General features: G+C 42.4%; 1 protein-coding gene across 1 annotated transcript in view; it reads left to right on the top strand.

Moving 5' to 3' along the window:
- Window positions 1-27851, top strand: part of ptprua (protein tyrosine phosphatase receptor type Ua) — a 288163-nt gene that overhangs the window by 117312 nt on the left and 143000 nt on the right. Inside the window, exon 3 of the mRNA XM_034094829.1 lies at window positions 22868-23139. Within this exon, the coding sequence (XP_033950720.1) occupies window positions 22868-23139 (272 nt within the window). The remainder of the gene's footprint in view (window positions 1-22867; window positions 23140-27851) is intronic.

The following is a 27851-nucleotide window of genomic DNA, read 5'->3' as shown; positions in this document are numbered from 1 at the left end:
ATTAAAACCACACATTTGAAACGCCTTTACCGTGATGGAAAGTAAACATTTTTAGAAGTCCTAAAAACCTTTTGCTATAAATATGATTCTACTCTTTCCAGAGACTCCTGCTGCCTTTCATGCATTCTTATTGATGCACCCCTGTATTTCTAAAGGTCTCCATACATCACTGCTACTGTACCTGTCTTACTCCTCTGCAGGGGTAAAAGAAAGTATACTAGAGCCCGGGAAATGACATGCTCTGTTTACTAAATGACTAGAGAAAACCTAGAAGAAATAGGGCAGCGAGAGCGAGGAACACTGGCAGAGAGAGCGGCTCCCCAAAAGGCCTCCGGGATCGTGAGATGAAACAAACAGTAGATCACAGGAGTTAGATGAAGTGGCTGAGGGCGGGGGGATACATCAAGATGCAGCAGCAGGGCAGGGAGCTGCTGGTAGTCTGAGGGAGGAGAGGCGGCCCACACGTTGTCGCCGCTAATGCATTATTGATTCCTGCCACTGAGAAGATTCGCCCCACGTCCAGAGTCCATTTCCATCCTCCTCCATCCTCTGCTGTCCAGAGCCAGCCTGCAGTCTGACTCTGGACTGTGTTGTTCCTCATAGTCCTACGGTGAGCCTGGACACTTTGAGTACCCCAGCGTTTTATGTAACAGACTAAAAAACAATCCAGAGTCAGACTGCAGTCTTGATTTGATTTGTTTCGAATGTGTAAAACAATAATCCAAAAAAAGAATTATTATACAATACAAACTTAAGCAGTGTCAAGTTGATATACAAAAATATTACTGATTCAAAATTATATATAAATAAATTATCTACTTAATTACACATCCGAAAAGGGGTGGGAAGAATTTTACACTTATGTTATCCCACCCCTTCTCCCAAAAACTACATTATTAAGATATATATATTTATTTATTATTATTATTGAAAAACAAACAAAGAAAACAAAAACATAAAACAACAAATACATAAACAGATAAATAAACAAACAAATAAACTAGGAAATGGTAATCGAGAAAAGATAAAATAACAAACCAAATAAATAAACTGTAAACATCCAGTTATGATTAAACAATTTCATTCTGACTCCGGACCGTTTTTTTTGTCTGTTCTTCATAAAGTCGTACTGTGAGTACCACAAAGTGTTATGTTAGAAATGTATAGTCCAGTTCCCCAACACATAGAAACTGCCAGATGCTACCTTGTATAAAGTGGGCAATTTGCACAGTTAGCATAAGGATAATTTGGATATTTTTGGAGGCTATTGAGAATGTTGAATACATTTCTGACATATACAGGATGCAAAATGGCACTCTTAACAAGAAAGTGGCCATATCTGTACTCCCCGTAGGGCTAAATTGTTCAAGCCATTTTTCCACTTTTGTCTGCATATGCTAAATAGTTCAACTTATGCCAATTGTGATAATTGCCCAACATATGCAAGTTAGAATCCGGTCCGTTTTTCTTTGTGCTGGCCTGTACTATACATTTCTAACACTCTAAGCACTTACCCAGGTGCCCACTGCTGCCAAGAAGACTATTCAGGGTTCGGATCAGATTTATTTTTCGGGAGAAGTCTGAATCATGCTGCAGGCAACAACAGGAGGTCCATCTTTTATTGTAAAGCATCGCTGCTAGGGAAACTCTGCTGAAGTTATGGCGGTCGGAGACTCTGATAAAAGTTGGCAAGAGCTAAACTTTTCCTTATCTGTCCACGGGCGGCCAACAAATGCCTCAATTGTGTTTTATGGGCAATAATCGAGCCTGGCTAGGACGACATTTTGACCATATCCATTTATATTGTCTTTATATCTATACAGATTGTACTTGAGGCTGCCATTTTCTGCACAAAAGCAAAGAGAGTCAGGTTTTATGGACTGTCGGCCATTGTAATACCTTTTCTATACGCCGTCAGGTAAGTGCTAACCTCGTCCTCTTTATTGAATGTGCTGCCTCAGATAGACGCAGTGCATACTTATTTATCCCAGGCTGATCTGAAAAACTAGAAAAACGTTGTGTTATACTCAAAAGTAATAGTTTAGACAGCATATCTAACCAAACACTTAACATCTTGGTCTTTTCATTTCTATAAATTCACTTTTTTGAAGGCAAAACCGTATCAAAAAATATCTCTGAATCCCCAAACGTTTCCTACAATATTGGGAAAAAATAACAAAATATCAGAGGTTCAATATACCTGATTAACCGGAAAATATTGTGTTCCATAAGACTCATACTTTAGGGTTTGAGGAAAGGGTTTTGGTTTATTAAACATTATAAAACAAGGATGTTTTGTGCCATTGAAATGAACAGGCTCTCGTAGATACAGTAGGCTATCTTCATGTGCTAATATTCAACTTAAAACCCTTTTTAATATAAAGGATTGATTCTGGAAAGAGATCAGATCGTGCAGCAGTAACAGAACAGCCGCTCTAGTATTATCTACATGTGATGCAGCATTTAGCAGACAATCAAATCGTGCATTGTTGGCACATTTCCGTCAGTGTGTGCTGCTAATCGCTGCATCTTATGCAAAAGCACAGCGACGACTTTCACCTGAGTCTCACCCTGCAGGGAATTCATTAGCTGGAGTTGTCAGCTACAGTCAGACTCGTATTGTTTGCGAGGCGTTCAGGCTCTGTCAGTGCCAGTGTCATTCATGACCAGCTGCTGTTGGTTTGCAGATTTCTCATTTGCACCGTGTAAGCACTGTGTCACGTTGTAAATGGCAAAATCTGCATTGCCTTTTGGCTCCGGTAAACAAGCGCCATCTTCCAGAGCGCCTGCCAGAGCGTCACTAAACACAGTCCAGCAATACAGAGAGGAGCAAACAGCGAGACCAATCTGTGCCCTCCCAATCATCAGATACACTGTTCCTGTTCCTGCAATATCTTCTGAGTTCGCCATGGCTGCCTGCAGGGTCGCAATATCAAGAAAAAAAGAAATAATGAAAGACAAAAAGCAAATGAAGATCTGAGGCACCAAATTGAAAATCTTGGATGACCTTCTCCTCATGCCCTGGAGGAGCGAGGCTGGTGGAAAACAGTCTCTCTCACTCTCAGCCATCCCACAATCTCCATCTCCATCTGCAGGAACACGGTTAACTCTCAGAGTGCAGGTGGAGGCGCTGGAGAGAAAACGCTGGATCACATTTGTATTTCATTTCATTTCAAACCTTTATTTAACCAGATTGGTCCCATTGAGATCATATATCTCGTTTTCAAGGGAGATCTGCAGCATATAGGTTCCACATGGAACATAAAACAATAAAGGACATTATATTTACAGGATACATTTACATAGTTATAGACATTTACAAGTGCCCATAGTATCATCGAGCATTTCATTTAGCCTAGCTTTAAAAACATGCAGAGGAATGAGATTGCTCAGTTTCAATTCTTGCTGAAGATTGTTCCAAGCAAGTGGAGCTGCGCACATAAAAGCTGTCTTACCTGAGACAGTCCTTGCTCTTGGCACATCTAACAAGACTACATCATGTGACCTCAGACAATAGCTGCTTGCAACTCTCTGTGTTATCAGAGAGCAGATATAATACGGGAGTTTACCCAACATGGCTTTATAGATAAACGTGTACCAGTGACTGAGCCTCCGTACAGAGAGTGATGGTAAACCTGCCTTGGTATACAGGGTACAGTGATGAGTAAGCGCTTTACAATTTGTGACAAATCTCAGAGCACTGTGATACGCAGCATCCAATTTGCTCAGGTAATGGGCAGGTGCATTCATATACAACAAATCCCCATAGTCCAGCACAGGTCAAAGGTCACAGAGCCTTTTCCTGGCCTCAAGCGAGAAACAGGACTTGTTTCTGAAAAAGAAACCTAGCCTAACCCTCAGTTTTTTAAGCAGGTTATTGACATGAAGTTTATAAGAGAGACAATCATCAAGCCAGATACCAAGGTATTTGTAACAGGCAACAACTTCAAGTTTTATTCCTTGCATAGTTACAATATCTAAAACAGGCTCTGGTGTCTTTTTAGCTTTTGAAAAGAGCATTACCTTGGTTTTATCCACATTTAAAAGAAGCTTTAGTTCAGAGAGCTGAGTCTGAATAATGTTAAAAACAGCCTGTAATTCAACAACAGCCTCTTTAATGGAGGGACCTGCACAGTACATCACAGTATCATCCGCATACAAATGTAAAGTAGCTTCATCCACATTTTCACCTAAACTGTTGATATATATGGAGAATAAAAGTGGTCCTAAAACAGAACCTTGTGGTACACCATTAGTGATGTTTAACCACTCAGAAGACAGCCCATCAAAATGAACACATTGGGACTTTCAGAGAGGTAGTTCACAAACCACCCACTGCATTGCTGGATAGGCCAATACTGAGTAGCCTCTGCTTTAAGATGCGATGATCGACGGTGTCAATCTATTTTATTATCTAAAATACTCGTAATATAATTTACCACTTTCATTGTCGCAGTGATGGTGCTGTGTTTCTTTCTGAATCCTGACTGATGTTTAGACAGGATATCATTTATACATAAAAACAGATCATGTAAAAAACCCTGCTCCACAAAGTGTTTTCTCTCTTTGTGATGACACGTGGTTTAACCTTTTGGACCTTAGTGTCCCTAATTGTGGCCACAACACAGTGGTCACTCACATCGTTAGCAAATACTCCCACAGATGAGTATTTATGTGGAACATTTGTTAAAATTAGATCAATTAAGGAGGATTTATTTGGGGACTTAATATTTGGGCGAGTAGGACTGTCTATAATCTGGGTAAAATTCAATGAGGTACACAGGTTTTTAAAATCCTCTGACACAGAAGTTAACCAGTCCCAATTAAAATCACCAAGCAGCACTATTTCCTTGTAGGAAAGTTGTGATAACATTTTTGCCAATGACGATAAAGAGTCCTTGACAGCCGAGGGGGCCCTGTAGCAGCCCACCACCATGACCTGTTGACCCTTTGTTACCTCAATATTCACGGCTAAAAATTCGAGCTGTTTACTAACAGATTTGGAAACCATATTAGTTACACAAAACTTATTTTTCACATAAATGGCAACGCCACCACCTTTTTTAGGCCGGTCAGTACGATATACACTGTAACCATTTATGTAAATGTCAGAGGCCAAAATGGATTTATCTAGCCACGTTTCTGATCAGACAATGACATCAGCATCAGTCGAACTCGCCCAAATACGGACAAAATCTAATTTAGGTAACAGACTACGCACATTTAAATGAATTAAACCTAGCCCAGATCTCGATATAAGATCAGCAGGAGTAGCTATTTGACTAATACTGCTCGGTGGACCTGGATTTGGCTGTACATTTCCTGATAGTAACAACAATAAAAATACCAAGCACCTTTTCCTCTTAATCAACACACATACATTGTCAGCTGTTCTAGAGTCACCAGCAAACTTCGCGAAAGTGAGATTAGAGTTTAAAAAACAATTCTGAAGGACCATCGTGGCAGGCATGTGAGAAAGACAAACATTTTCCGAAATGAATGTCCGCGACAGTGCAACCAGCAATTGTTTGTGCAACACCTCCGAAACTGTACAGATGTCCACTGCGGGCGGCAGAACATACCCGAATCCAGTAGATTGTTCAGGACGACTAGCGATCTTCTCCTTGTCCAGCAAAGCCAAGAAAAGGCACAGCAGAAACACGACACCCGCCATTCTCCCAGTCCAGCACAACAGTATCCACGCTGTTCCCGGAGCAAGGTGGAACCAGGCCTCAGCTACAGCAGCACAGCAGAGCAGAGAAGGTGGCACCAGGCCTCAGCTACAGCAGCAGAGCAGAGCAGGTGGAACCAGGCCTCAGCTACAGCAGCACAGCAGAGCAGAGCAGGTGGAACCAGGCCTCAGCCACAGCAGCACAGCAGAGCAGAGCAAGTGGAACCAGGCCTCAGCTACAGCAGAGCAGGTGGAACCAGGCCTCAGCTACAGCAGAGCAGAGCAAGTGGAACCAGGCCTCAGCTACAGCAGAGCAGAGCAAGTGGAACCAGGCCTCAGCTACAGCAGAGCAGAGCAGGTGGAACCAGGCCTCAGCTACAGCAACACAACAGAGCAGGTGGAACCAGGCCTCAGCTACAGCAGAGCAGAGCAGGTGGAACCAGGCCTCAGCTACAGCAACACAACAGAGCAGGTGGAACCAGGCCTCAGCTACAGCAGAGCAGAGCAGGTGGAACCAGGCCTCAGCTACAGCAGCACAGCAGAGCAGAGCAGGTGGAACCAGGCCTCAGATTTTCAAGTCATTTGATAACATACAGACCTAATTCAAAGCCTCTCCATCAAGTCATTTCAGAGAGTATTAAAATGCATCCGGCTTTGCTTGGCCTTTCAGAGGAAAATATGGTGTCCGCTAGAGTTTTACAAAACATTATTGATGGCAGCGGGGGGAACCGTTCACTTTAAACATTTAAAATGTTGTTTACACTAAATGGGTATTCCTTCACACTATCTTAACCCTCCTGTTGTCTTCGTCTTCCCCCCCTTACTTTGGTGTTTGAGGTCAAATTTGACCGGTCCTGTTTTAACTGCATTAACACAAAAAACCATTAATCATCACGAAATTTCATTTAACACCCTTTCAAACTGTACATATTGTATCAGAGTACTGGTATACATGAAGAACTGCAGTAAATATACAAAGAACAGACACTGAGGTGTAACAAAATGGCAGGCAGGCAGCCTGAAACAAACAAAAGGGCCAAAAGGGCACCGGTTGACAGATAACCAAACTAAGGGAGGACTCAAAAGGAGTCTAAAGGCATACAGGGGAAATACATACTAATATACTAAATAGAGAACAAAACAAAACCTCACTTCAAGAGTGGTACAACTAACAAAAGGGAGTCTAGACAAAACACACAGCTAAATTAAAAGGCAACAGTCACAAAATCTTAATCTACTCTAAACACTAACTGAACTACTCTACACTCTAACTAAGCTACTCTAGATCAGAGTCCTGCACGGGTCTGATTTTCAAGACCCGCTCCCGCCCCACACCCGCGACGTGCAATACCGAACCCGCCCCGCTACCCGCACATATTGCCAATTAGTTCCGCAACCCGACCCGACCCGTCGGCACAAGATCCGCGACCCGACCCGAACCCGCATAGCCTATATATGAGCAGTGAAAACGTGCAATTATTAACACACACAGTTGCATATTTGTCTCAAAAAGCGTGGGATGTTGGTTATTTCCTCCATCTAGGAACCAAAAGCCTCCCAGACGCTGGGTTTCGCTCTTGAGGAAGTGTTATTGAAAATGCTGTATTCTCCACTAGCTTTCACCTCAGCCATTTCGAATGTGGCGCTCCGCAGCAGATTGATGCGCTGCAGAGGTTATGATTATGCACGGTCCCGCGGGGGAGAGGTCTGAGGATTTAAACATTAAACTAAATTATCATTATTTCAATATATTTATTATGCAACACCCGCGACCCGACCCGCATCATCTTTGTTTTACCCAGAACCGAACCCGGAAAAAAGCGTTTGGAAAAATACCACCTTTTTTGCGGGTCACCCGTCGGGTACCCGCGGGTACCCGACCCGATGCAGGACTCTGCTCTAGATACTCAACATTAAGCACATAAGTTGACACTCGTCACTAAACACATATGTTGCACCAAACACAGTCTGTAGTGTCCATGACACAAGAGCAAAAGGTATGAGGCGTCTGATCGCAGCAGAGCCTCCAGAGTGATGATTGTCCGCAGCCTTTGTACTCCTCCACAGCAGGTGTGCGCCGGCTGTGTGCTGCGATTGGACGACGTCAATCCAATCCCCATCTTAAGAGGCGGACCAGGAGATAGGCAGCCAATGATGTTGGCGCAACCACACAGCTCATTTACATGAACACACACACAGCTGAAACCACTCACAGGCAGATTAATGAGCAGACAAACAGCATCCGTAACAGTTACTAATTCCTTTTCTTTATGGCGGTCATTTTTGACCGGGAACACCAGGTGTTTCAAAGTTGACTAAATCATCCAAAATGCAATGAAAGTGGTGGTCAGCATGTTTATATGTAGAAATGTCTGCTGTGAAGGATATCAAAAAGCCTTGATGCAATCGAATGTAAAACAAAAAAGTTATGATTGATGAAAGAAGAACATCGGTCAGATTTGACCAGAAGACAACAGGAGGGTTAATTCAATCATGGACATTATTTGCATGTAGTTAAAGTATTATTAATGATTTGGGACCACCATCATTTAAAGTTAGTTACATCAACTTAATGGGTCAACAGATACAAATCTAATTTTAAGTTTCAAACTCTGCTATATTATCTGTAAAAGCAAACGTTCATAAATGACTGAGCTAACTCTGCATCTCTACAGAGAGTACAGGAATAGTTTAATGTGAAGCTTTCAGATATTTCATGAAAGAGTGTGTGGACATCAAATTAGAGCCACAAGAAGTACTTAAAATATGACTTATTCTACTGGATCGTGCTCTGTTTCTGCTGGATGTGCAGACACACGAATACAACTACAAGCTATAACAACCTATGTCAAGGTTTTTTGGATGTATGCTTGCTTTGGAGATCGGCCCTTTTCGTGTGCAAGTCGTGGCTCTTTCTCTGTGAAGGAGTCCAGAACCAATAACATCAACTCAGGAACTGTACTCTCATTACAACCTAAGAGACATAGTTTGTCGCTGCTCTGAAGGTCCAGCAGCTTTCAGTGTGGAGTTAAAGTACGACAGATGGTTAAAAACAACACGCTTACAGACAGAAAACATGCAAGCAATAGAAGTTACTGCTATTACTAAAGGTTATTTCACTATGGTAAAATGACTTGGACACCATCCATCCATCCATCCATCCATCTTCTCCCGCTTATCCGTGGTCGGGTCGCGGGGGTAGCAGTTCCAGCAGAGAGCCCCAAACTTTCTTTTCCCTGGCGACATCAACCAGCTCTGACTGGGGGATCCCAAGGCGCTCCCAGGCCAGAGAAGAGATATAATCCCTCCACCTGGTCCTAGGTCTACCCCTTGGTCTCTTCCCAGCTGGACGTGCCTGGAACACCTCCCTAGGGAGGCGCCCAGGTGGCATCCTAACTAGGTGCCCGAACCACCTCAACTGGCTTCTTTCGACGCGAAGGAGGAGCGGCTCAACTCCGAGTCCCTCCCTGATGACCGAACTTCTCACCTTATCTCTAAGGGAGACACCAGCCACCCGGCGGAGGAAACCCATCTCGGCCGCTTGCATCCGCGATCTCGTTCTTTCGGTCATGACCCATCCTTCATGACCATAGGTGAGGGTAGGAACGGAAATGGCCCGGTAGACAGAGAGCTTTGCCTTCTGGCTCAGCTCCCTTTTCGTCACAACGGTGCGGTAAAGCGACTGCAGTACCGCTCCCGCTGCTCCGATTCTCCGGCCCATCTCACGCTCCATTGTTCCCTCACTCGAGAACAAGACCCCGAGATACTTGAACTCCTTCACTTGGGGTAAGGACTCATTCCCTACTTGAAGTGGACAGTCCATCGGTTTCCTGCTGAGAACCATGGCCTCAGATTTGGAGGTGCTGATCCTCATCCCAGCCGCTTCACACTCGGTTGCGAACCGATCCAGTGAGTGCTGAAGGTCGCAGACCGATGAAGCCATCAGAACCACATCATCTGCAAAAAGCAGTGGTGCAATCCTTAGTCCACCGAACTGCAGACCCCCCCCCCCCACGACTACGCCTCGAAATCCGATCCATGTATATTACAAACAGGATTGGTGACAAAGCGCAGCCCTGGCGGAGGCCAACCCTCACCGGAAATGGGTCCGACTTACTGCCGAGGACCCGGACACAGCTCTCGCTTTGGGAGTACAGAGATTGGATGGCCCTGAGTAGAGACCCCCTCACCCCATACTCCCGCAGCACCTCCCACAGTAACTCCCTGGGAACCCGGTCATACGCCTTCTCCAAGTCTACAAAACACATGTAGACCGGATAAGCGTACTCCCAGGCCCCCTCCAGGATCCTTGCGAGAGTAAAAAGCTGATCCGTCGTTCCACGACCAGGACGGAATCCGCATTGTTCCTCCTCAATCTGAGGTTCGACAATCGGCCTGACCCTCCTTTCGAGTACCTTGGAGTAAACTTTCCCGGGGAGGCTGAGTAGTGTGATGCCTCTGTAATTGGCACACACCCTCTGATCCCCTTTTTTGAAAAGGGGGACCACCACCCCGGTCTGCCACTCCTTCGGTACTGTTTCCGACTTCCACGCAACGTTGATGAGACGTGTCAACCATGACAGTCCCTCAACACCCAGAGCCTTCAGCATTTCCGGGCGGATCTCATCCACCCCCGGAGCTTTGCCACTGTGGAGTCATGACTTGGACACACCTTAGCAAATTATGTTTTTGCATAATGACCGAGCAAATATATAAATTCTACCTACCTTTATAAGTTAAGTTGACCCAACTTCAGTGCACTAGGTTGTACCCAGGAATAGTGTAAGCTGAACCGCACACATGATGTAACCCAAGACAAATAAGTTGTATGAGGTATTTTGTTACATCGTTTTTTCTGACTGCAACAAAAAATGACGTGGACAAACCATGGAGATAAAAGCCTGAACTATCTCTCCTTCTTTCCCTCCCGCCCCGCCTTCCCACCTTTGGCATTTTTCCGAGTTTTTCCTGGGAGTAAGTGTGATAAAAGCGGGCATACGTATGACTCAGGTTCCCTCCACGCGTCCTGATATGAATTCAGGGACCCGAGGCCATCCCATAATCTCTTAATGCATGTTCCCTCGCCCTTGGCAGGGTCGTGGGAGGAATAGATGGGGCCTTATCGGCTTTTATGGATTTATGGAGCATTTCTCTGCTCTGGGTGTACTCCAATACACCAACCTGTGTGTGTGTGTGTGTGTGTGTGTGTGTGTGTGTGCGCGTGTGTACGCTCCTCTCTCGGTGTGTGTCCTTATGGATGTCGGGTAAGGTTATCAGAGCCGGTAATATCAAGATTCTAATTACGGCATCAATCACGTTGAATAACTCCATGAAGGTAAAATGAACCGAGCCTGTTCTGACTGCGAGAGAGCTAACCTTCAACTGATCTCTAATCTTTTATCTTAAAGTCAATATTTTATTCATACAAAAAGATATTAAATGATGCTTTATGTGCTTAAAATTATTAAATTCCAAGAAACCTTATGTAAGAAAAAAGTAACGATCAGCTAAATGTGCCTAAATCTGCTAGCATTAATATTTGTTATAGTAAGAAATAATATTTTTGACGGTTTATTCCTAAACCTTAAGTGTCATAAAAGAAATTCAATATGCGAATATAATATAATAATATAAATATATGAAGGCAAATTTCAAGATTTTCTACCCTCTTGCCCTCCTAATATTGATATATTCTATTCTGAACCTTCCTAATTATCAGTTCTTAATTCATAATCAAACTATTTGCACAGTTATGGAAGAAATCATTCATTTCAGTTCCTAAACAATTAAGAAATACATCTTCAGTTCTGTTATTCTGTGCTGGAACAGGCAAGAGACGCAAAGATTTAATTGAATAGTTGATGCATACAAACTCAAAAATGTGAGAATGTGCTGCTTTTGTTGGTGTTTCATAGTTAATTGGATATTTTGTGGTTTTTGGACACAACAACAACAACAACAAGAACAAGACTTTTAATGATGATATCTTGTGCTTTGGAAAATTGTGATGGGCATTCGCTCAGTTTTCTGAAGTTTTAAAGACCAAATTATTCATTAATTCATCGAGTCATTATCGATTCATCTGCCACTCTAGATGAATTGTTTGCTTTATGAAATATTGGAAAAATATTGTGTTTCTTAAAGTGCAACATCCCTAACAGACTTCTTTTGTCAGTCGAAAAGCCAAACATATTCAGTTTAATGTGGTATCAAACACATATGCTGGAATACTATATTTGAAACGCTGAAAAGGACATTTCTACATATTTGAGAGGCTGAAAAGGAAATGTTCTGCCATCTGTTGCAAGAAATATTACTTTATAAATGACCCGATTATCAAAATATCAAGATTTCCCTTCTGTCGATAATCGAGGAGTTGAATAATCATGCAGCTTTATTGTGGTTAAAGCAGTGGCGAACCGTGTCTATCACAACTGGACCTTCTGTAGACACACACACACACACACAACACACACACACACACACACACACACACACACACACACACACACACACACACACACACACACACACACACACACACACACACACACACACACACACACACACACACACACACACCACACACACACACACACACACACACACACACACACACACACACACACACACACACACACACACACACACACACACACACACACACACCCTCCGCTACCTTATCTAGATGCTCTGTCTCGAGCCAGTTAACTAGCGGGCCTTCTAGAACACCCCGGAAACCGAGGGGAACTCTGAAAGAACACGCCCATTGGCTACAAATCAATATATGATTGGTTGATCAAACTGTCAGTCCAAACGTACGCTCTCATTCAGTGCAACGGCCAAGGATCAAGGATGTTGAAGGATATTCGACCCAGAGACCCAGAACAAGATCTGATTGGTTGCTTTCTTTTCTAACACAGAACCACTGAAATGCGAAGTGCATGGTCCGAGAAGGACAAACACATCACTGACGTCAACACTGTGATATTACAGATCAACAACACAGATACCATTCTCATTTATTCATTTTATATACATTTTATTTATATAATTAAATCGATTTTTTGTTTGTTTTATCTGAGTGTTCCAGGGTATTCTCTGAATACCTTGAAGGCCCTGACGGTTCGTCACTGGGTTAAAGCAATGATCGATTCATAACAAGGCTTACATTATATTTGCAAGAAAAACTCATATATAGTGCCTTTAAATCTCCTTGTTCTTCGCTCTTACAGTACAACAAAAGCCGTGAGCTTAGCAAAGACACTTTAGAGAGGCTGTGTCTATATACTGTATGGTTTCCAGACAAGGACGAGTTGCTTGGAGATATTTGAAAATAACAAAGGGAGAAGTTACTGTATGTGAGGCTGATAGTCCTCTCCTGTCACGAGGACAGTTGGAGACTTGCCCTCCAACAATGAGGAGGTCCAGCTCTCTAAGCTGAAGAAAAAGCAATTTATCCACAGAGCCCCCCCGAGAACTGGCACATCAAAGCAGCAGCGGGGGGAGGTAAAGGAGGAGGGGGGGATAACCCAGAATCTGCCAGGCTTCAGGTGACGGAGAGAGGATTCCCAGGAACACAGCGAGGTCTCAGAGGACAGCAGCTGCTTGTTATCAGGATATTTCTGCCAGGTTGACGTCTCATCTTTGCCGACGTGTGGGAGATGGAGCCGGGGGAGGGAAGGGAGGATTGGTGACATGCATCTTAAGGTTATTTTACACTAAGGTTCATGGATATGACCCGGATTTCACCTGTATCTTATATGTTTACTCTCTTTTTCCTATGCTTCTCTGACCTTGAAGGCAATGGCACCATCCATTAAAGGAACACTTCACTTTCACACACTCAAAATGTAACTCTTTGGATGAACTGCAGATGGAAATGAGCTAAAATCTGCCATAATTCACATAATAATAAAACAAAATGTAAACACAGAAGGTATTTTCACACTATTTAATAGATTTCTCTCAACATGAAGCGATATTATTCATCCAACTCAATTGACTCATAAGGATACATCTAGTTTACTCAATCAATCAACAACGTTATTAATCCCGCAAGCGGCAATTTGTTATGAGCAGCTTATACACAGGCAGGAACATACAGGAAGAAAGCACACAGATACACCCGGGAGCACAGATGTGGATCATTCCAATTTACACTATAAATAGTTCAATCAGGAGAGACATGATGTATGGAATACATATTTATTATCGGTCACATTATATCAATGAAACATAATGATGACAGTTCATCACAAATGAATGAATGTTGTTTTGGCGATTAGGCCCAGGTTTTAGTAGGATATCAATCGGGAAGGGAAGAACCGTTTCCGATGAACCCCCCTGGGTCTAGACACTGGTGGTGGTGATAAGTGGTTAGGTCCGGTTGGAAGGGAGAAGGTTGAGCTTGGTCCTGAGTTCAATCAATCGATCAATCAATGTTTAGTCATATAGCCCAATATCACGAATGTTACATTTGTCTCAGTGGTCTTCACAGTGTGTACAGAATATCAGTATGACAATACGACACCCTCTGTCCTTAGACCCTCTGTCCTTAGACCCTCACATCGTACAAGGAAAAACTTCCGGAGAAAACCCAGTTTAAAGGGAAACATGGGAGAAACCTCAGGGAGAGCAGCAGAGGAGGGATCCCTCTCCCAGGACGGACAGACGTGCAATAGATGCCGTGTGTACATTGAAAAGATAATACATTTGCAACATAGGTAGTCCAAATGTTTGGAAATGCATGTGTGTGCATGCATGGAGTTGAAAGCAGGAGGCGAAGGGGTGGAGGAGGGTTGCGCGTTGACACCTGGAAGACAGCTGATAGAACAGGGGAGAGCATATATAGAGAGATTAACAGGTGCAATCATTTAGGCTTGTAAATGGAGGGGCATGATAGGTTTAGCTGAGGAGAGGCGCTCCCTGTCATTTAGATGCAGGGAGCAAGTATTGCCATGACGAGCAATACGGAGGGTTAGGTCTTCCTGTCTGAACTTGCGCTAAGCTTCATTTCATAGCATCACAATAATAAATAGATAAATAATCAAGTTAAAAGCCTTTCTAGCATTTCAAAGATTTGGGTCAACTTAACTTATTTAGGTTGATGCTAATTATTATCAATCAAAAAACATGAGGGGTGCGAGGGCATCTGCGAGGCTCCACTAGCACCCGCACCCCCCCAAACGCGGCACACCTACAGTGTAAGCGCGCCACAGTTTCGGCGCTGCGAGGCTCCACTAGCACTCCACTAAATAAAGCTCTGCCATCGGGAGGAAACATTCAGGAATGTCTTCAGTCTGTTATCAGCAACAACACATCCACTCAAATCTAAAATAACAGCAGCACATATTTCCTGGATCATTTCTCATCCCCGATGAAAAGGAAACACTTCACTGATGTTTCTCTTGAATATGAATCAACAGGCTATCTGTGCTCGTTTTAAGATCAGTTACTTTTGAGACAATCTGGATTAAAAGCAGCTGAGAGGAAGAGGAAAGAAAATGAGAATAGAAATGCAGGAATAAAGAGGGGAAGGTCAGCAGGATGTGTGTGTGTGTGTGTGACAGCGTGTGTGTGACAGGTTTGTGTGTGTGTGTGTCCCTCATGTCAGTGTGTGAGTATTACAGCCATCTCTCTGCTTTAAGCATTCCCTCGGTTGCCATTATGTCTTAATAACCGTGTCAGTGTGATTAATGTCAGCAGGCAGCGCTCTGATTGCACTCTCCCTCAACTACCAGTACCAAGGAAACTACACTCTACCCACAATCCCTCTGTCTTGTATGCCCATCTTGAGCACATTGCATCAGAGGTTACATTATTTGCAATTAATACCAGTAGAATGTCCCTAACTACATACAATTCAAATTCTGTACTTAAATACACATACTAAGTGTCGGTCCTAAGTATTTCACTTAATGCTACTTTAGAATTCATGTGCTCCTCAATAATTATATATTTAGTGGTTGGGAAATTAACATTTACTTTTACTTTATTGAGTGTTTCTATTTAATGATACTTTACATACTTCTTACTCTACGGTTTAAGGTACAAAAGGTAACATTTCTAATATATTTAAATCTGATCTGGAATATGAATAATTTGTCTTTTAAAAACTGTTTTGTATACAACAATATAATGATGCAACAATGTCAAGTATATAATAATACAATACAAATGAAGGCCATTTTTCTGATTGATACTTTTACTTCTTAAAACCTCAGTACATTTTGCTGAACATACTTTTTTACATTTTCTTAAGGAAGACTTCAAATTAGGGATGTCCCGAATCACGATTCCGATCATTTGATTTTGACAATCTGCTGATACCGATTTTTCCCGATCCGACCGATTTCTCTTTCCTTTTCAAAGTCTCTGAAAGTGTCGGTTGTTTCAGTGCCGTTACCTGAGTGGCCGCTGTGTACTCGCCGTGTTGTTGTTGGTGTTTGTTTCTCAGGTAGCGTATTAGATTGGTCGTGGTTGAACGTAGCTCTGTTCTTTCCACCACGCGGAACCTCTGCCTTGCAAACATTTGCATCTGGCTGTTACACTGCCTTCGCTTTCAATTTTATAATACTTCCAAACTGCTGACATTTTCTCTGTCCCGACTCCCGAGTCACCAGCTGAACGTAGCCTCTCGTTAGCTTCCTGCTACTATTAGACACTGCACCCACTCTGTTGCCAGCTTTGAGAGAAATAAGCAACCAGGGGCCTGTACTACGAAGCTGGTTCAACCTAACCTGGATATGTTTGAGTTAGCCGGTTGGCCTAATCCAAAACATACGCGCTCTCGCTAAACTGTACTACGACGCTGGTTATCAAGTGGATCGCTCAAGCCAGCCGTGTCCTATCTAGTTAGGTGCGCTGTTCACCATGAAAGGGGTGGTATCTGGAGCATTCGACCAATCACAAACATGGAGAAGCGCACTGACAGCGCAGCGTCCTACTTCCTGAATGAAAAGTGAACTTTAATACTAGTCAAAAATGAAGAAGTTAAACTTTAAACATCCATGACTTAAACACGTTATCCAGGATAAAGCCACAGAGCTGCACCTGCAAGGTGAATACAGCTGGTAAAAGAACACGTGTTTGAATGCGTACATTAACAGGTTTATGATATCACTGCCCAGTCTAAAACACGATCTGACTTTAATTACATTTGTCCTCGAGTGTTTTCGTCAACTTAATGTGTTGCTTAAATAATACTTCTGCATACAGTCTGTGACACTGTGAGTGTTGCACGGCCAGATACGGCTCAGCTGACTCAGATAGGAGATATATGATACATTATGAAGTGATATGCCGCGGACTGTACTTAAATGTACTCTGATACCGGTTACCTTATGTTTGTGGCCGATATGTAAGTAAGCTTTCTTAACGCTAATGTTATAATAGTCAGATTGCTCTGTAAGATGGGAGGTGATATTCTATTAATGTTCACGTTCACACAGTCGGTGGATTTTTGCCGGCCGTCTTTCCTGCGACGGCAGTTTTTCTGTATTTCCTTTTCTCCTGTGATATGACTTGATCGCTTTAAACTCCGCACACTGAGCTCTGATTGTCAGCAGGCGGTGCTTTCACTGAGTTGAGCTCTTAGCCTGCAACCTAACTGGTTCCCGACCAGGTTAGCCGCTAAGCATAAGTTACCATGGAGATTAGCCTGCTAAAAAGAGACCAGCTTTGTAGACCGGAAAGCCGGAGTTTCCCCTGAATTTAGCGGCTAAGCGAAAATCCTGCTTCGTAGTATACCCCCGGGTCTGAAAACAGCCCAAAGAAAGCAACACATACATGATGTTGTGTAATTGTAAACCAAAACTAAGTCCTCAGAATGACTTAAGACGGAACATGATCATTTTTGTTTTGTAACATAAATAAAATAATAAAAATATTTTATAAAAAAAATTATATAAAAAGAAAAATTCCCGATCTCCGATTTTTTCTTTCGAAAATCACGTGATCGGATCGGGACATCTCTACTTCAAATAGGGACTTTTACTGACTTTAATGGATGATTGTTTTATTATATTGGTTAATTTACTGAAAGGGGACCTGTCATGCAAAATGCACTTTGTGATGTCTTTTATACATAAATATGTGTCCCCGGTGTGTCGGGGGGAACTCACGCAGCGTCAGAAAATAAAACCCTCTCTCTTTTCCCTCCGTACCCAAATCTTTTAAAAACGGGGCTACAACGGAGCGGATACAGATTTGCTGGCGATATGACGTAATTTCGGATGGGGGACCCACAGAGAGTTGCTATCAGAAACAATGCCTGACGTGTTTTGGACGTAATCTCGTCTTTGCTTACATTAGCAAGCCTCGCTAACACTCAGAGCTAACCTGTACTGGAGAGCACAGTAAAAGTGGGCATACGTATGACTTAAAAAGCAGGAAATAAAAAAGCCGCAAGAGAAAAGCATTTGAGCTCCATACTGTTTCAGAAATAATCCTTGATATGGTTTAGAACAGGATGGCGTTTTATCACAAACGAATTTAACTTTATCTCCGTTAGAATTCTGATCAGGCATTAGCTCCGCCTCCTCTTTTTTTTTTTCAAGCTACGGACCCCTACATCTGCGTTTTCTCTACAGGGCTACAAAGAGGGTCTGATGGGATTTCTTAAACATGCATCATCTGTTTGTATTTTGAGAAAAACCACAATCATAGACATGTTTTTTTATAAATTTTTCCATATATCTGAGCACCCATAATATATGCCTTTTTAAAATAGCATGCATCGGTGCACTTTAAGTACGCCTGAATACTTTTCCACCGCTGGATATATTAAGGCTAACCAGTAGTATATTAAGCTCTTCGAATAAACCCCACATTAACAAATGCAACATCACAATACTTATCCAACAATGTTTATATATCTGATTTTAAAATAGTCCTTGCATAAAAGTACTTACTTAAATATGATGTTGATGCTAATCCTTTTGTACTTTTCAAACAGGGCTATTACTACCTTTATCTAAGACCCTGCCCCCGAGGTGTCTCATGTTATAAACAGACTCTTTTAAATCTCTAAGTGTCGGTCTTTAAATGTTCAACATTTGTTTCACATAAAGCTAGAGAACATTTCGCCAGGTGGAGATCTAAAATGATTAATAAACGGGGACTTAGAGATCAGTTAAGGATGCTTTGTTTCAGGGAACCATTTTCTTGTAATGCCCAAAGTGAAAGAACGATGACAGAGGTTTACTAGAGGTTTGTTTGAATCTTTAATGAGTTTAATTCTAGATACTTTTAACATCATAATATACTTTGATATTGGACTAGCATTTTTAATATGCATAAAACAAGTTCAGTGCAATATCACAGACGCTTTTAATGTTCAAACATTCTTTTACTAGAGCTGGATGAAAGAATGGTAAATGGACTGTACTTATATAGCGCTTTATCCAGTCTTTACGGACCCCCTCAAGCGCTTACATACTACATGTCGTTCACCCATTCACACCCATTCATACAGAGCAGTACCACTTGCTCTAGGACCTAACATCCACACACCGTTGGCCATCGGGAGCAACTCAGGGTTAAGTATCTTGCCCAAGGATACATCGACATGTTGACTGCACGGGCTGGGATCGAACCCACAACCTTCTGGTTGAAAGACGACCGCACTCCCTCTTTCTTTACAAAATGACTTAATGGATTTATTGAAAGATATGTATCCTCTTGTTTTCAATCAGACTGAACCAAATGTGCCTGATATTGATCTTAAATGAGGCTTTAGTCATTTCCTTTTTGCAGTACATTAATGTTTTTAATTTTAGAAGACATTTCTTTACATTCATTTGTCTTGACACTGTTCTCCAAGGGTTTTACAGTTAGTGCATTCAGCCTAGCCACATTAAGAGTTAGATGTGGTGAGAAATGGTGACTGAATCTCCTCCAAACAAATAACTAGGAGCGTGTTCAGAGCTCAGAAGAACAACCGGTCCCTGCGTCCAGGCGCCGCTCATTGGAAAGACTTGCATGTCAGAGTTCTTTCGGCTCTTGTTGCAGAGTTGACATTGCTTAAGGCTTCATCTGTTATGCAATAGCTGTTGATGCTACTGATCCTGAACGGCCTCTCCTTTCCTGCTCTCCAGCCTTTGCACACAAGTCAGCTCGTAAAAAGGAACCCAAAGTCATGACAGGACAAACTAATTTCACTGCTCGGTTCAAGTCTGGCTTTTAATGCAACATCTTAAAACCATTCTTGAAATGTTATCTGCCGATAAATGGGTGCTCTCAGTTGTAATCGGGAGGATAGATTGAAGGTGGTTTGGCCCTATTCTTACCTCTTAATTGGCTCAGTAGGCCGTCATCGTCTAGTTCAGTGTTTCTCAAACTTTTTCATACCAAGGACCACTTAACCAATAAAAAAACACTCGCGGACCACCTAACTCCAAAATATCCAAAAACACATGGTTTTTTCTAGAACAGATTACAAATTGCCTGAAAATGGTACAAACAAGTAGCAACATGTGTGATGAAGGTATTGCACTGGGCTATATCATTGCAATTGAAAGTGAAACTTAAGCTCGCTCCATTGCGGAGATATTCCCACAGTCTAGTTGTATCGTGTATAATCGCAAATGTGTAAAGCGGCGACCTCTAGTGGCAGTAGATACTATGACAAGAGCAAGGCAGAAAGTCAGGAGATGCAGTTTTAAAGAGCGAGTTCAGGGTGGATAGATGTGTTAAATAAACACAGGAAATGTGCAGTGTATTATCAAAAGTCAGCACATTAACTAGCGTAACAAAGGTAATTATGAAATGCCACCAAGTTCGAGGACTTTAGATGGACGGATACAAACATCCCAGGACTTTCATGGGTACATTTTACGCATGTCCCTTATTAAACTAACATGATGTACATGTGTTACTCAAGTTGCATAACACACGTATTTACTTTGTCCGAAATGAATCTTTTCAGAGACCTAACCAACTACTTTTGTTTTAATTCACAACTTAATATAGGCACACAAAATACGATTATTTCACAATGTGCGTGTACTTGCAGTGAGTTATTGTCAAGTTCGTGATACAAATTGATAATGAGCATTTTATGGGCTGAAAACGATGGAAATAGTTGGAAAACTAATCATTTAGTCGAAAACATATTTTATTCCACACATTGGGTGGGACCATTTAAAACAAGGAAGTATGTTAATACTAATACTATTGTTAATTGGGATCCTAATAAAGTCAAAGACAAAGTACATTAGCTTTTAATAAGACCCAAACCATTGTAAGTGCTTTGGCTAAAAAGCTTTTGGCTTTTTGCTACAAAAGTGAGTTTTTTAAAATCACAAATGTAACCATAACACATTTAGAGAAAGCACTTTAAAAAAAAACAACTATTTTCTGGCTTCATAGAGATCGTTTAAAGGTTAAACGTTTTTTATGCTCTAACCTTTATTTACAATGGGTTCCTAGGAAGTCCAAAAAGGATAATTTCTAGTTAAAATATAAAGTACACTCCACATTGATCTCTCCCTGCTCTGTGGAGGCCACGGTCAGAGGCGCAGCTCCCTCTTTACGCCCGTCATTACCGTGCCCTCGTGTTCGGAGCATTTCTTCTGCCAGCAGCGACTCTCTGAACCTCCGACCAAAACGAAAGCCCGGTCTGACACCCAGCGCCTCAGCTTTGAACACACCAGATCAGAGGCGGTGTTGCAAAACTGACGGATGCCTGGTGGAAAAAGCAGCGAGAGACACTCTGAAAGAAAGACACAATTGCCCGCGAGGATAACACAGATATTCTGGGTAACAACCTTGAGCCTGTCAACTTTGGCTCTCGGGATCTTATTCAGAGACTTCGAAATAAAATAAGAAAGCGGACTGTCTTCAGCGGGTGAAACCAACATGACATATCTATCCGGGTTGGAGGTGGATGTTGTTATGTTTCCTACTTCAGGTCACTCAGATAGCCCGACAGGTGAAGGTGCAGACAAGGCTGCTCATTGAGAAGGAGTGTGGAGCTTATAGCCGCCGTTGTTTCTAAGACGAGTCTTTGCTTGACAAGGTTGTTGTGTTTTATTAGCACTAAAGTTTCAAACGGCTCTTTATCTGTTGAAGCAGTTACTTCAAAGCTGTGTTTAAGCCGGTGTTTGATAGTAAAAAGGCACTGCGGTGGCACTTTCAGGATGCTAAAGCACAAAGTCAACACTTCCTGTGAGTTTAATTTAAACATCTGCACATATACTTGCAAGCTCAGAAAAGCAAGTTATCCAACAACATGTATTTTAGGTTTATATAAACATTGACTCTCAGACATTTGCAATGTTAGTGTAAGATTAATCATTATCTCTAAGCCAATATACAAATAAGAACACAACTAAATATGGAAAATTAAATGGCTTACATTCACAAAAACAAATTAAACCATGATTGGCAATACATTTGACAATTTCTATCTTTCTAATTGCAAACATCTAAAATATTTAAGTTTATGTGTATTCTTTAGTTCCTGAAATGAAAGCTCGGAATTCTCGTTTATAATATCCCGTATTTTCTGACTTCCGCAGTCGATCCCATTTCCCAACGTTGTTTGGCGTTTTGAAAGTTATTGATTGGATATTCGAATATGTTTCGGGATTTCTATGACTCAAATGTTTTAATTTATTTTCAAGTGATGAAAGTACGATTCATTACATTTGACCACAATTTCTCCCTTTTGTCAGGGACATTGAAATCTTCTCAAACACGTTGACCAGCACCATTTTACTTTACAGAAACATTTGTCCCTACGTCCCCCCATAGGTGGTTAAAGTCCCCTACGTGTATTGGGGTTACAGGTGGGGTCCAAAACGAGCAAGCCACATGAATATCTGGGAGCAAAGTCACGATATGGACAGGATCCGTTCCAAAGGGGGGTTCGTTTGGCATGAAACACTTGAAGTAACTAAAGGATAAGTTAACAAAGAAGGCAGAAAGAAAGTGAGGTCAAAGAAAACTATTTCTGCTCAAAAGTGAGCAATGATTGAGAGTCAGAGCTAAACATTTCAGATGTGTGTATCTCACACGGCACTGTGACTTTAATTCATGTACCTTTGTTATTCATGTTTTTAAACGCCATCATTTATTTCTTAATGCTCTTCATGTCTTTCATTTTTGTAAAGCCCTTTGAATTGCCGTGTGTTGAAAGGTGCTATATGAATGAACTTGCCTTGCCCTAACGTGTCTTTATCCTCCCTGCAGGCTCCTTCATGATGGTGAACTCCTCGCAGCATTTCGGTGGTCAGCGCGCTCAGCTTCTCTTGCTCCCGCTCAGTGAGAACGACACGCACTGCATCCAGTTCAGCTACTTCCTGTACAGCCGTGACGGCCACAGCCCCGGAGACCTGCAGGTCTTCATCCGGGTCAACGGGGGCCCCAAGGGCAGCGCCGTGTGGAATATCTCTGGCTCCCAGGGCCGCCAGTGGCACCAGGTGGAGCTCGCCGTCAGCACCTTCTGGCCCGGCGAATACCAGGTAGGAGCTTACCCCCAAAAACACCAATTCAAAGGCTTTAAGGTCATATGCACAAGGCTACAGTGTTGGCAATGAACATCTTCTGACCCGAGCTCCTCCAACAATGCAACATATATAATAAAATACAGAAATACAAAATAAAAAGTAGTGCAAAAAGACTATATACATGTCTATAGAATATGGGATATGTACAAGTCTGTGTACTACATGGCGAAGTAGTTATGGCTGGACATGGTCGCCTACCAAACGGAGGGTGAGTGGTTCAGTCCCTAGCCTCGGCAGACAACATGTCAAAGCAACAAACTCTACATTATTACATTGTCTTTGGCTGCTTTTATCCAAAGCGACAGACATACACTTCAATATGATCGACACGCATAAGGTAGCCATTTGGGGTTATCTTCATACTTATAGCATTTAACCTGTAACCCCTGACATTACATTACATGTTAGACACTTTTATCCAAAGCGACTCACATATAGTCAATACTGTGGACAATCCCCACGGGAGCAACTTAGGGAGAAGCGTCTGGTCCAGGGACACAAGGGCTTTAGCGGGGATTGAACTTGTGCTCCCCTGATCCGAAGGTCCAAACACTATCCCAGTGAGCCACAGCCTCCCTGATCTGCAGATCACCCAAAATGCAACATGTTGTGTGGAGGTGTTTTACACGTTGCTTTGCATGAAGTGTCACTAACGGAGCGTCCACACTACAGCTCCAAAAATAGCTTGGAGCTGGGCGTGTCTGGAGCTTGGGGATTTTATTCAAGCAACACGGCCAACAACCAATCACATGAATCTCCCGCCCCCGACATACAAAGCAAAAACCCCCGGGGATTTTATGGGAGCAATATATATATATATATATAAACTCCCCAAACAGGCGAAAACCTACCAGTTTCACCCACTGCCTCTGCCACCTCCCTCCATGCCTGCTCCTCCGGTTTGTATCCCGGTAGGTGAAGAGGGTCTGGTCATACAAAACCGGGTGATTGCTACGGCGATAGTTAGTTTCTCCTCCGACTTTTTTTGAAATATAGAAATGAACGGTGGGATATCTCTCCCAGCTTAGACGCGGTTTGATTGGCTACGGCTTCAGCTGTCAGATTTTGGGAAACGGGATTTGATTGGCTGGCGCTGGCTACTCCGGCGTCCAGGCGACCAGAAGTTGAACAATGTTCAACTTCTGGTCGCCTGGGACGCCTGAGACGCCTCGCTCTGCTACCCACAATTCAGTTCGGCGAAAAAGCGCGGCTACGTGACGTCACCCCATTGAAAGTGAATGGGCAGCTTGGAGCAGCTTGGAGCTTTCGACGCTGTCGACGCTGTAGTGTAGACGGGCCGTAATGGAATGCAATATAAAGTGTCCAATTTGGAGCTACTGAATCTGATAAAGGTTTTTCTCAATTGCCTTCTTAATATGAGCTACTGTATGAGGTCCTGCAAGCACACACACAATCTGTTCGATAGGCGATAGCTTGAGAGATGTCTGTGTTTTTTGAATCTCACTTGTTTAATCATTGATGTCCGATTGGAAAAAAGTTACGTCACAAGTGTGATATCAGCTTAAGGGCTGACGTTAATAAATTCCACTTACATTTTCCAGTTAAATGTCCCTTTTCAAACCTCACCACTTTTTGGTTTGATGTGTTGGTTTGCCAGCAGATCACAGAAAGACTTCAGGTTTGATTCTGTGTGTATCATTGGCCAACAAAGAACCCATTTAATGTTGGAGCAGATCCTCATCATGGGCAGATACAAACATTATTCCACACTTATGGAAAGGACCTTGGCGGCTCTGCGTCCTTTTGCAGTCTTAAGTGTTTCTCTGCACATTAAATATTAAAGCTGTGAAACCAGGGGGCTTTAAGATCAGTAATCATCACACTCTATTCTGGCCTCATTTCAGCACCTCGTGAGAAATATATTTCAGTTTTTTGTATTGGATCCAAATGAAATATCCCACCCACGCTCACTATAATTTGTCCAAAGTCCAAACCTTTTAAACTGTATCTTTTCAATAAAACCCTGTGTAGCTTCAAGACAGTTTGTTCTGCCAATGTGGTTCTTCTGTGAGGTAATAAATATAAATTGAAGCTCTGTCACTTGAAGTTAAAGGAGAACACCACAGATTTCTACCCATGGAGATCAGTTTGACAGAAAGACTTCAGACACTCTTGTGTGAGGAAATTAGAAAAGTAACCGGAAAGAGGAATTATGGGATATGTAGGATCTGGCGTTTTTGGCGTTTGACGATTCCTCAGGACTTAAAGTCAGGATATCTCTACCTCTGCTGCTTTCACATCTTTCTAATCTGCTTCTTCTGAACGTTAGGAAAGTGAAAAACTAAATTGCTGGAGCAGCCGTTCATAAATCCAATCCTGTCCTCTCAGCAGTGCTGACGATATCAGCTAAGTGATCGCTAAGTAATAAGGTGACAGTCAGAAAACTGGTTCTTATTTTGAGTGATTTCTCTCTTCATTGATTTATGTTGTGAACTAGTCATACTTAACTGCACAACGCTTCAACAATGGGTAGGTTTACTGAACTTCATAGCCTACCTTTTTTAAAGAAGCATGATTTCTCTTTGATAAGATCAGCATCACTGCCTTGTTGCAGCTTATTTGTCTTTTCCATCAAAGATGTGAGGTGCTAGCATACAACTACATGTACGGATTTGTGCACCTGTTACTCTCCTACGTTTGGTACAGCTGTCCAAATCCGATCAAAAATAACCAACCACGCATTTAGCCGCTGCAAGATGGATGCAACACGACACATACACATCGGCCAGTTGGTGAAAGTTATCTTAATTGCAGAAGCAAACATCTGCATGTACCAATGCACAGAATATATATCTATGCATCCTTACTGAATAATATTGTATATTTCACCACAATGGAGATGTATGTTGGCAATAATCCGCAATATGATACGTTTTAGCCACACCTGCACAAAGACTTGTCATATTTAAAAAAGTTATTTTATTATGATATTATATTTAAATAGTGTTTTTGTGATTCTATACAGTATCAGATAGGATAGGAACATCTATACTATTTGAGAATTTTTTTTTTTTTTTTTTTTTTTGTACTTATTATTAATTTGAGTGAGAAAAAAAGGAAAAAAGAGAATATATATATTATTGTTGTATGTTTTTGTTTCTGACATGTTCAATAAATTGACTAATAAAAAAAAATCAGAAAACAGAATAGCTCAATACTAGTGTCGTGATCTGTCGTACACCACTATCTCACTGATTGAACTCATTGTGAACACATCATAATGTCAGGTCCCTGTTCTCTTAAATTGTAACCCTAACGTTGTGTAGCCTATAAAGAATTATGAGAAACATTACACATGCTAGCATCAGCATCTCTCTCTCATTTGTATTGTTAACTACATCCCGACTCAGGCCTTATAAATGTCTTGAATTTTCACTTAGCAGGGCACTTAACCATCTCATTGGTCCCTGTGTACTGAACCTTCTACTACCAGCGTGGTTACCGTCCCCGTCCTTCACATACATGGAAGAATTAGCTAATGGCGGCTGTGCCATAAATCACATTAGCTCAATAGGTGTACAATCACAGTGGGCGTGTGTTTGCATGGTACCTTTATTTATTGGTCCATTTACCCGCATGCTGCAGTGTAATCGATATCTCCGTTTGATGCCTGTGTAGTCGATGCTGCATTATTAGCGCTGTTGTGTAGCTTGTAAGGTTCTGACGACTGCCTCACCTCATTACGGCCGATCATTTATTCCCTAACGCTGTCTTTCTTCACACCGAGCCTGCCGACCCCCCCGAAAAAATAAAACAGGCGTTAATGAGAAGGCTGGTGGGAGCGTGGGTCCAAACTGTCAATTGACCTCAATTGCACGTGACCCCCATTGCGGAGGAGCCGGTTGGGCTTCTGCTTCCATAACCTTGGTGCACCGTGGGCCCCTTCAATAAATCAAGAGCCAGTTAATGAGATTAGAGCGCTGCACAGATCAATGAGGACGGCTTCTCCATCCTCTGCCGCCGTAAGCCACTCGCACAAACAGCCAAACTGATTTAAAGTAATGATTTTCTTCCCCTCGGTGAGGATGAGAGAAGTTTGTCTGTCTTGCAGGGGAGGTGGAGGTGGAGGTGGAGGAGGAGGTGGTCTCTAAGGGAAGCCGAGGTGTAGCATCAGACAACTCGGCTCATGCGGGGAGTTTGCTTTAGCGCTGCAGTGTTTACCATTTGGACGGGCGTGCATAAGCAATGTAATCCACTGGTGATGTGTGTCCAAGCTGGCTGAGTGATGGGGAGCCGCTGTTCTCTCAAGTCCCCCCGTCGGGCGTGTAGACACTAAACAGATTGCTTTATTTGTCCTATAAAGCTGTCTGACAGGCAGCACATAATGAAGCAGGTGGAGCTGAGCTGATGGGTGGAAAAGCGAGAGTTGCTGGTGGTGAGCTTCGCTGAACTTCTCGTGTCGTGTGCTCTTTGAAACGCTAAGTCCACACGTCGTGTTCGGGAGAGAAACACAGGGATGTTAGCCTTTGCAGACTATCTACAAGCACACACAGCTATAGAACACACGAAAGGAAAGGGAAAACCACAACAAGATAAACAAGTCCTCTTTAAAATGTTATGTAATGTTTAAACATGCAAATGAGGCGTTATGTAATGCTACATGTGGTAAAATTAAGAGACGCAAATCGATTTAGTTAGTTAGTTAA

This window comes from Pseudochaenichthys georgianus, chromosome 11, assembly GCF_902827115.2.
Source record: "Pseudochaenichthys georgianus chromosome 11, fPseGeo1.2, whole genome shotgun sequence".
In the NCBI taxonomy this organism is placed as follows: Eukaryota; Metazoa; Chordata; class Actinopteri; order Perciformes; family Channichthyidae; genus Pseudochaenichthys; species Pseudochaenichthys georgianus.
This window is presented reverse-complemented; position numbering and strand designations above follow the sequence as displayed.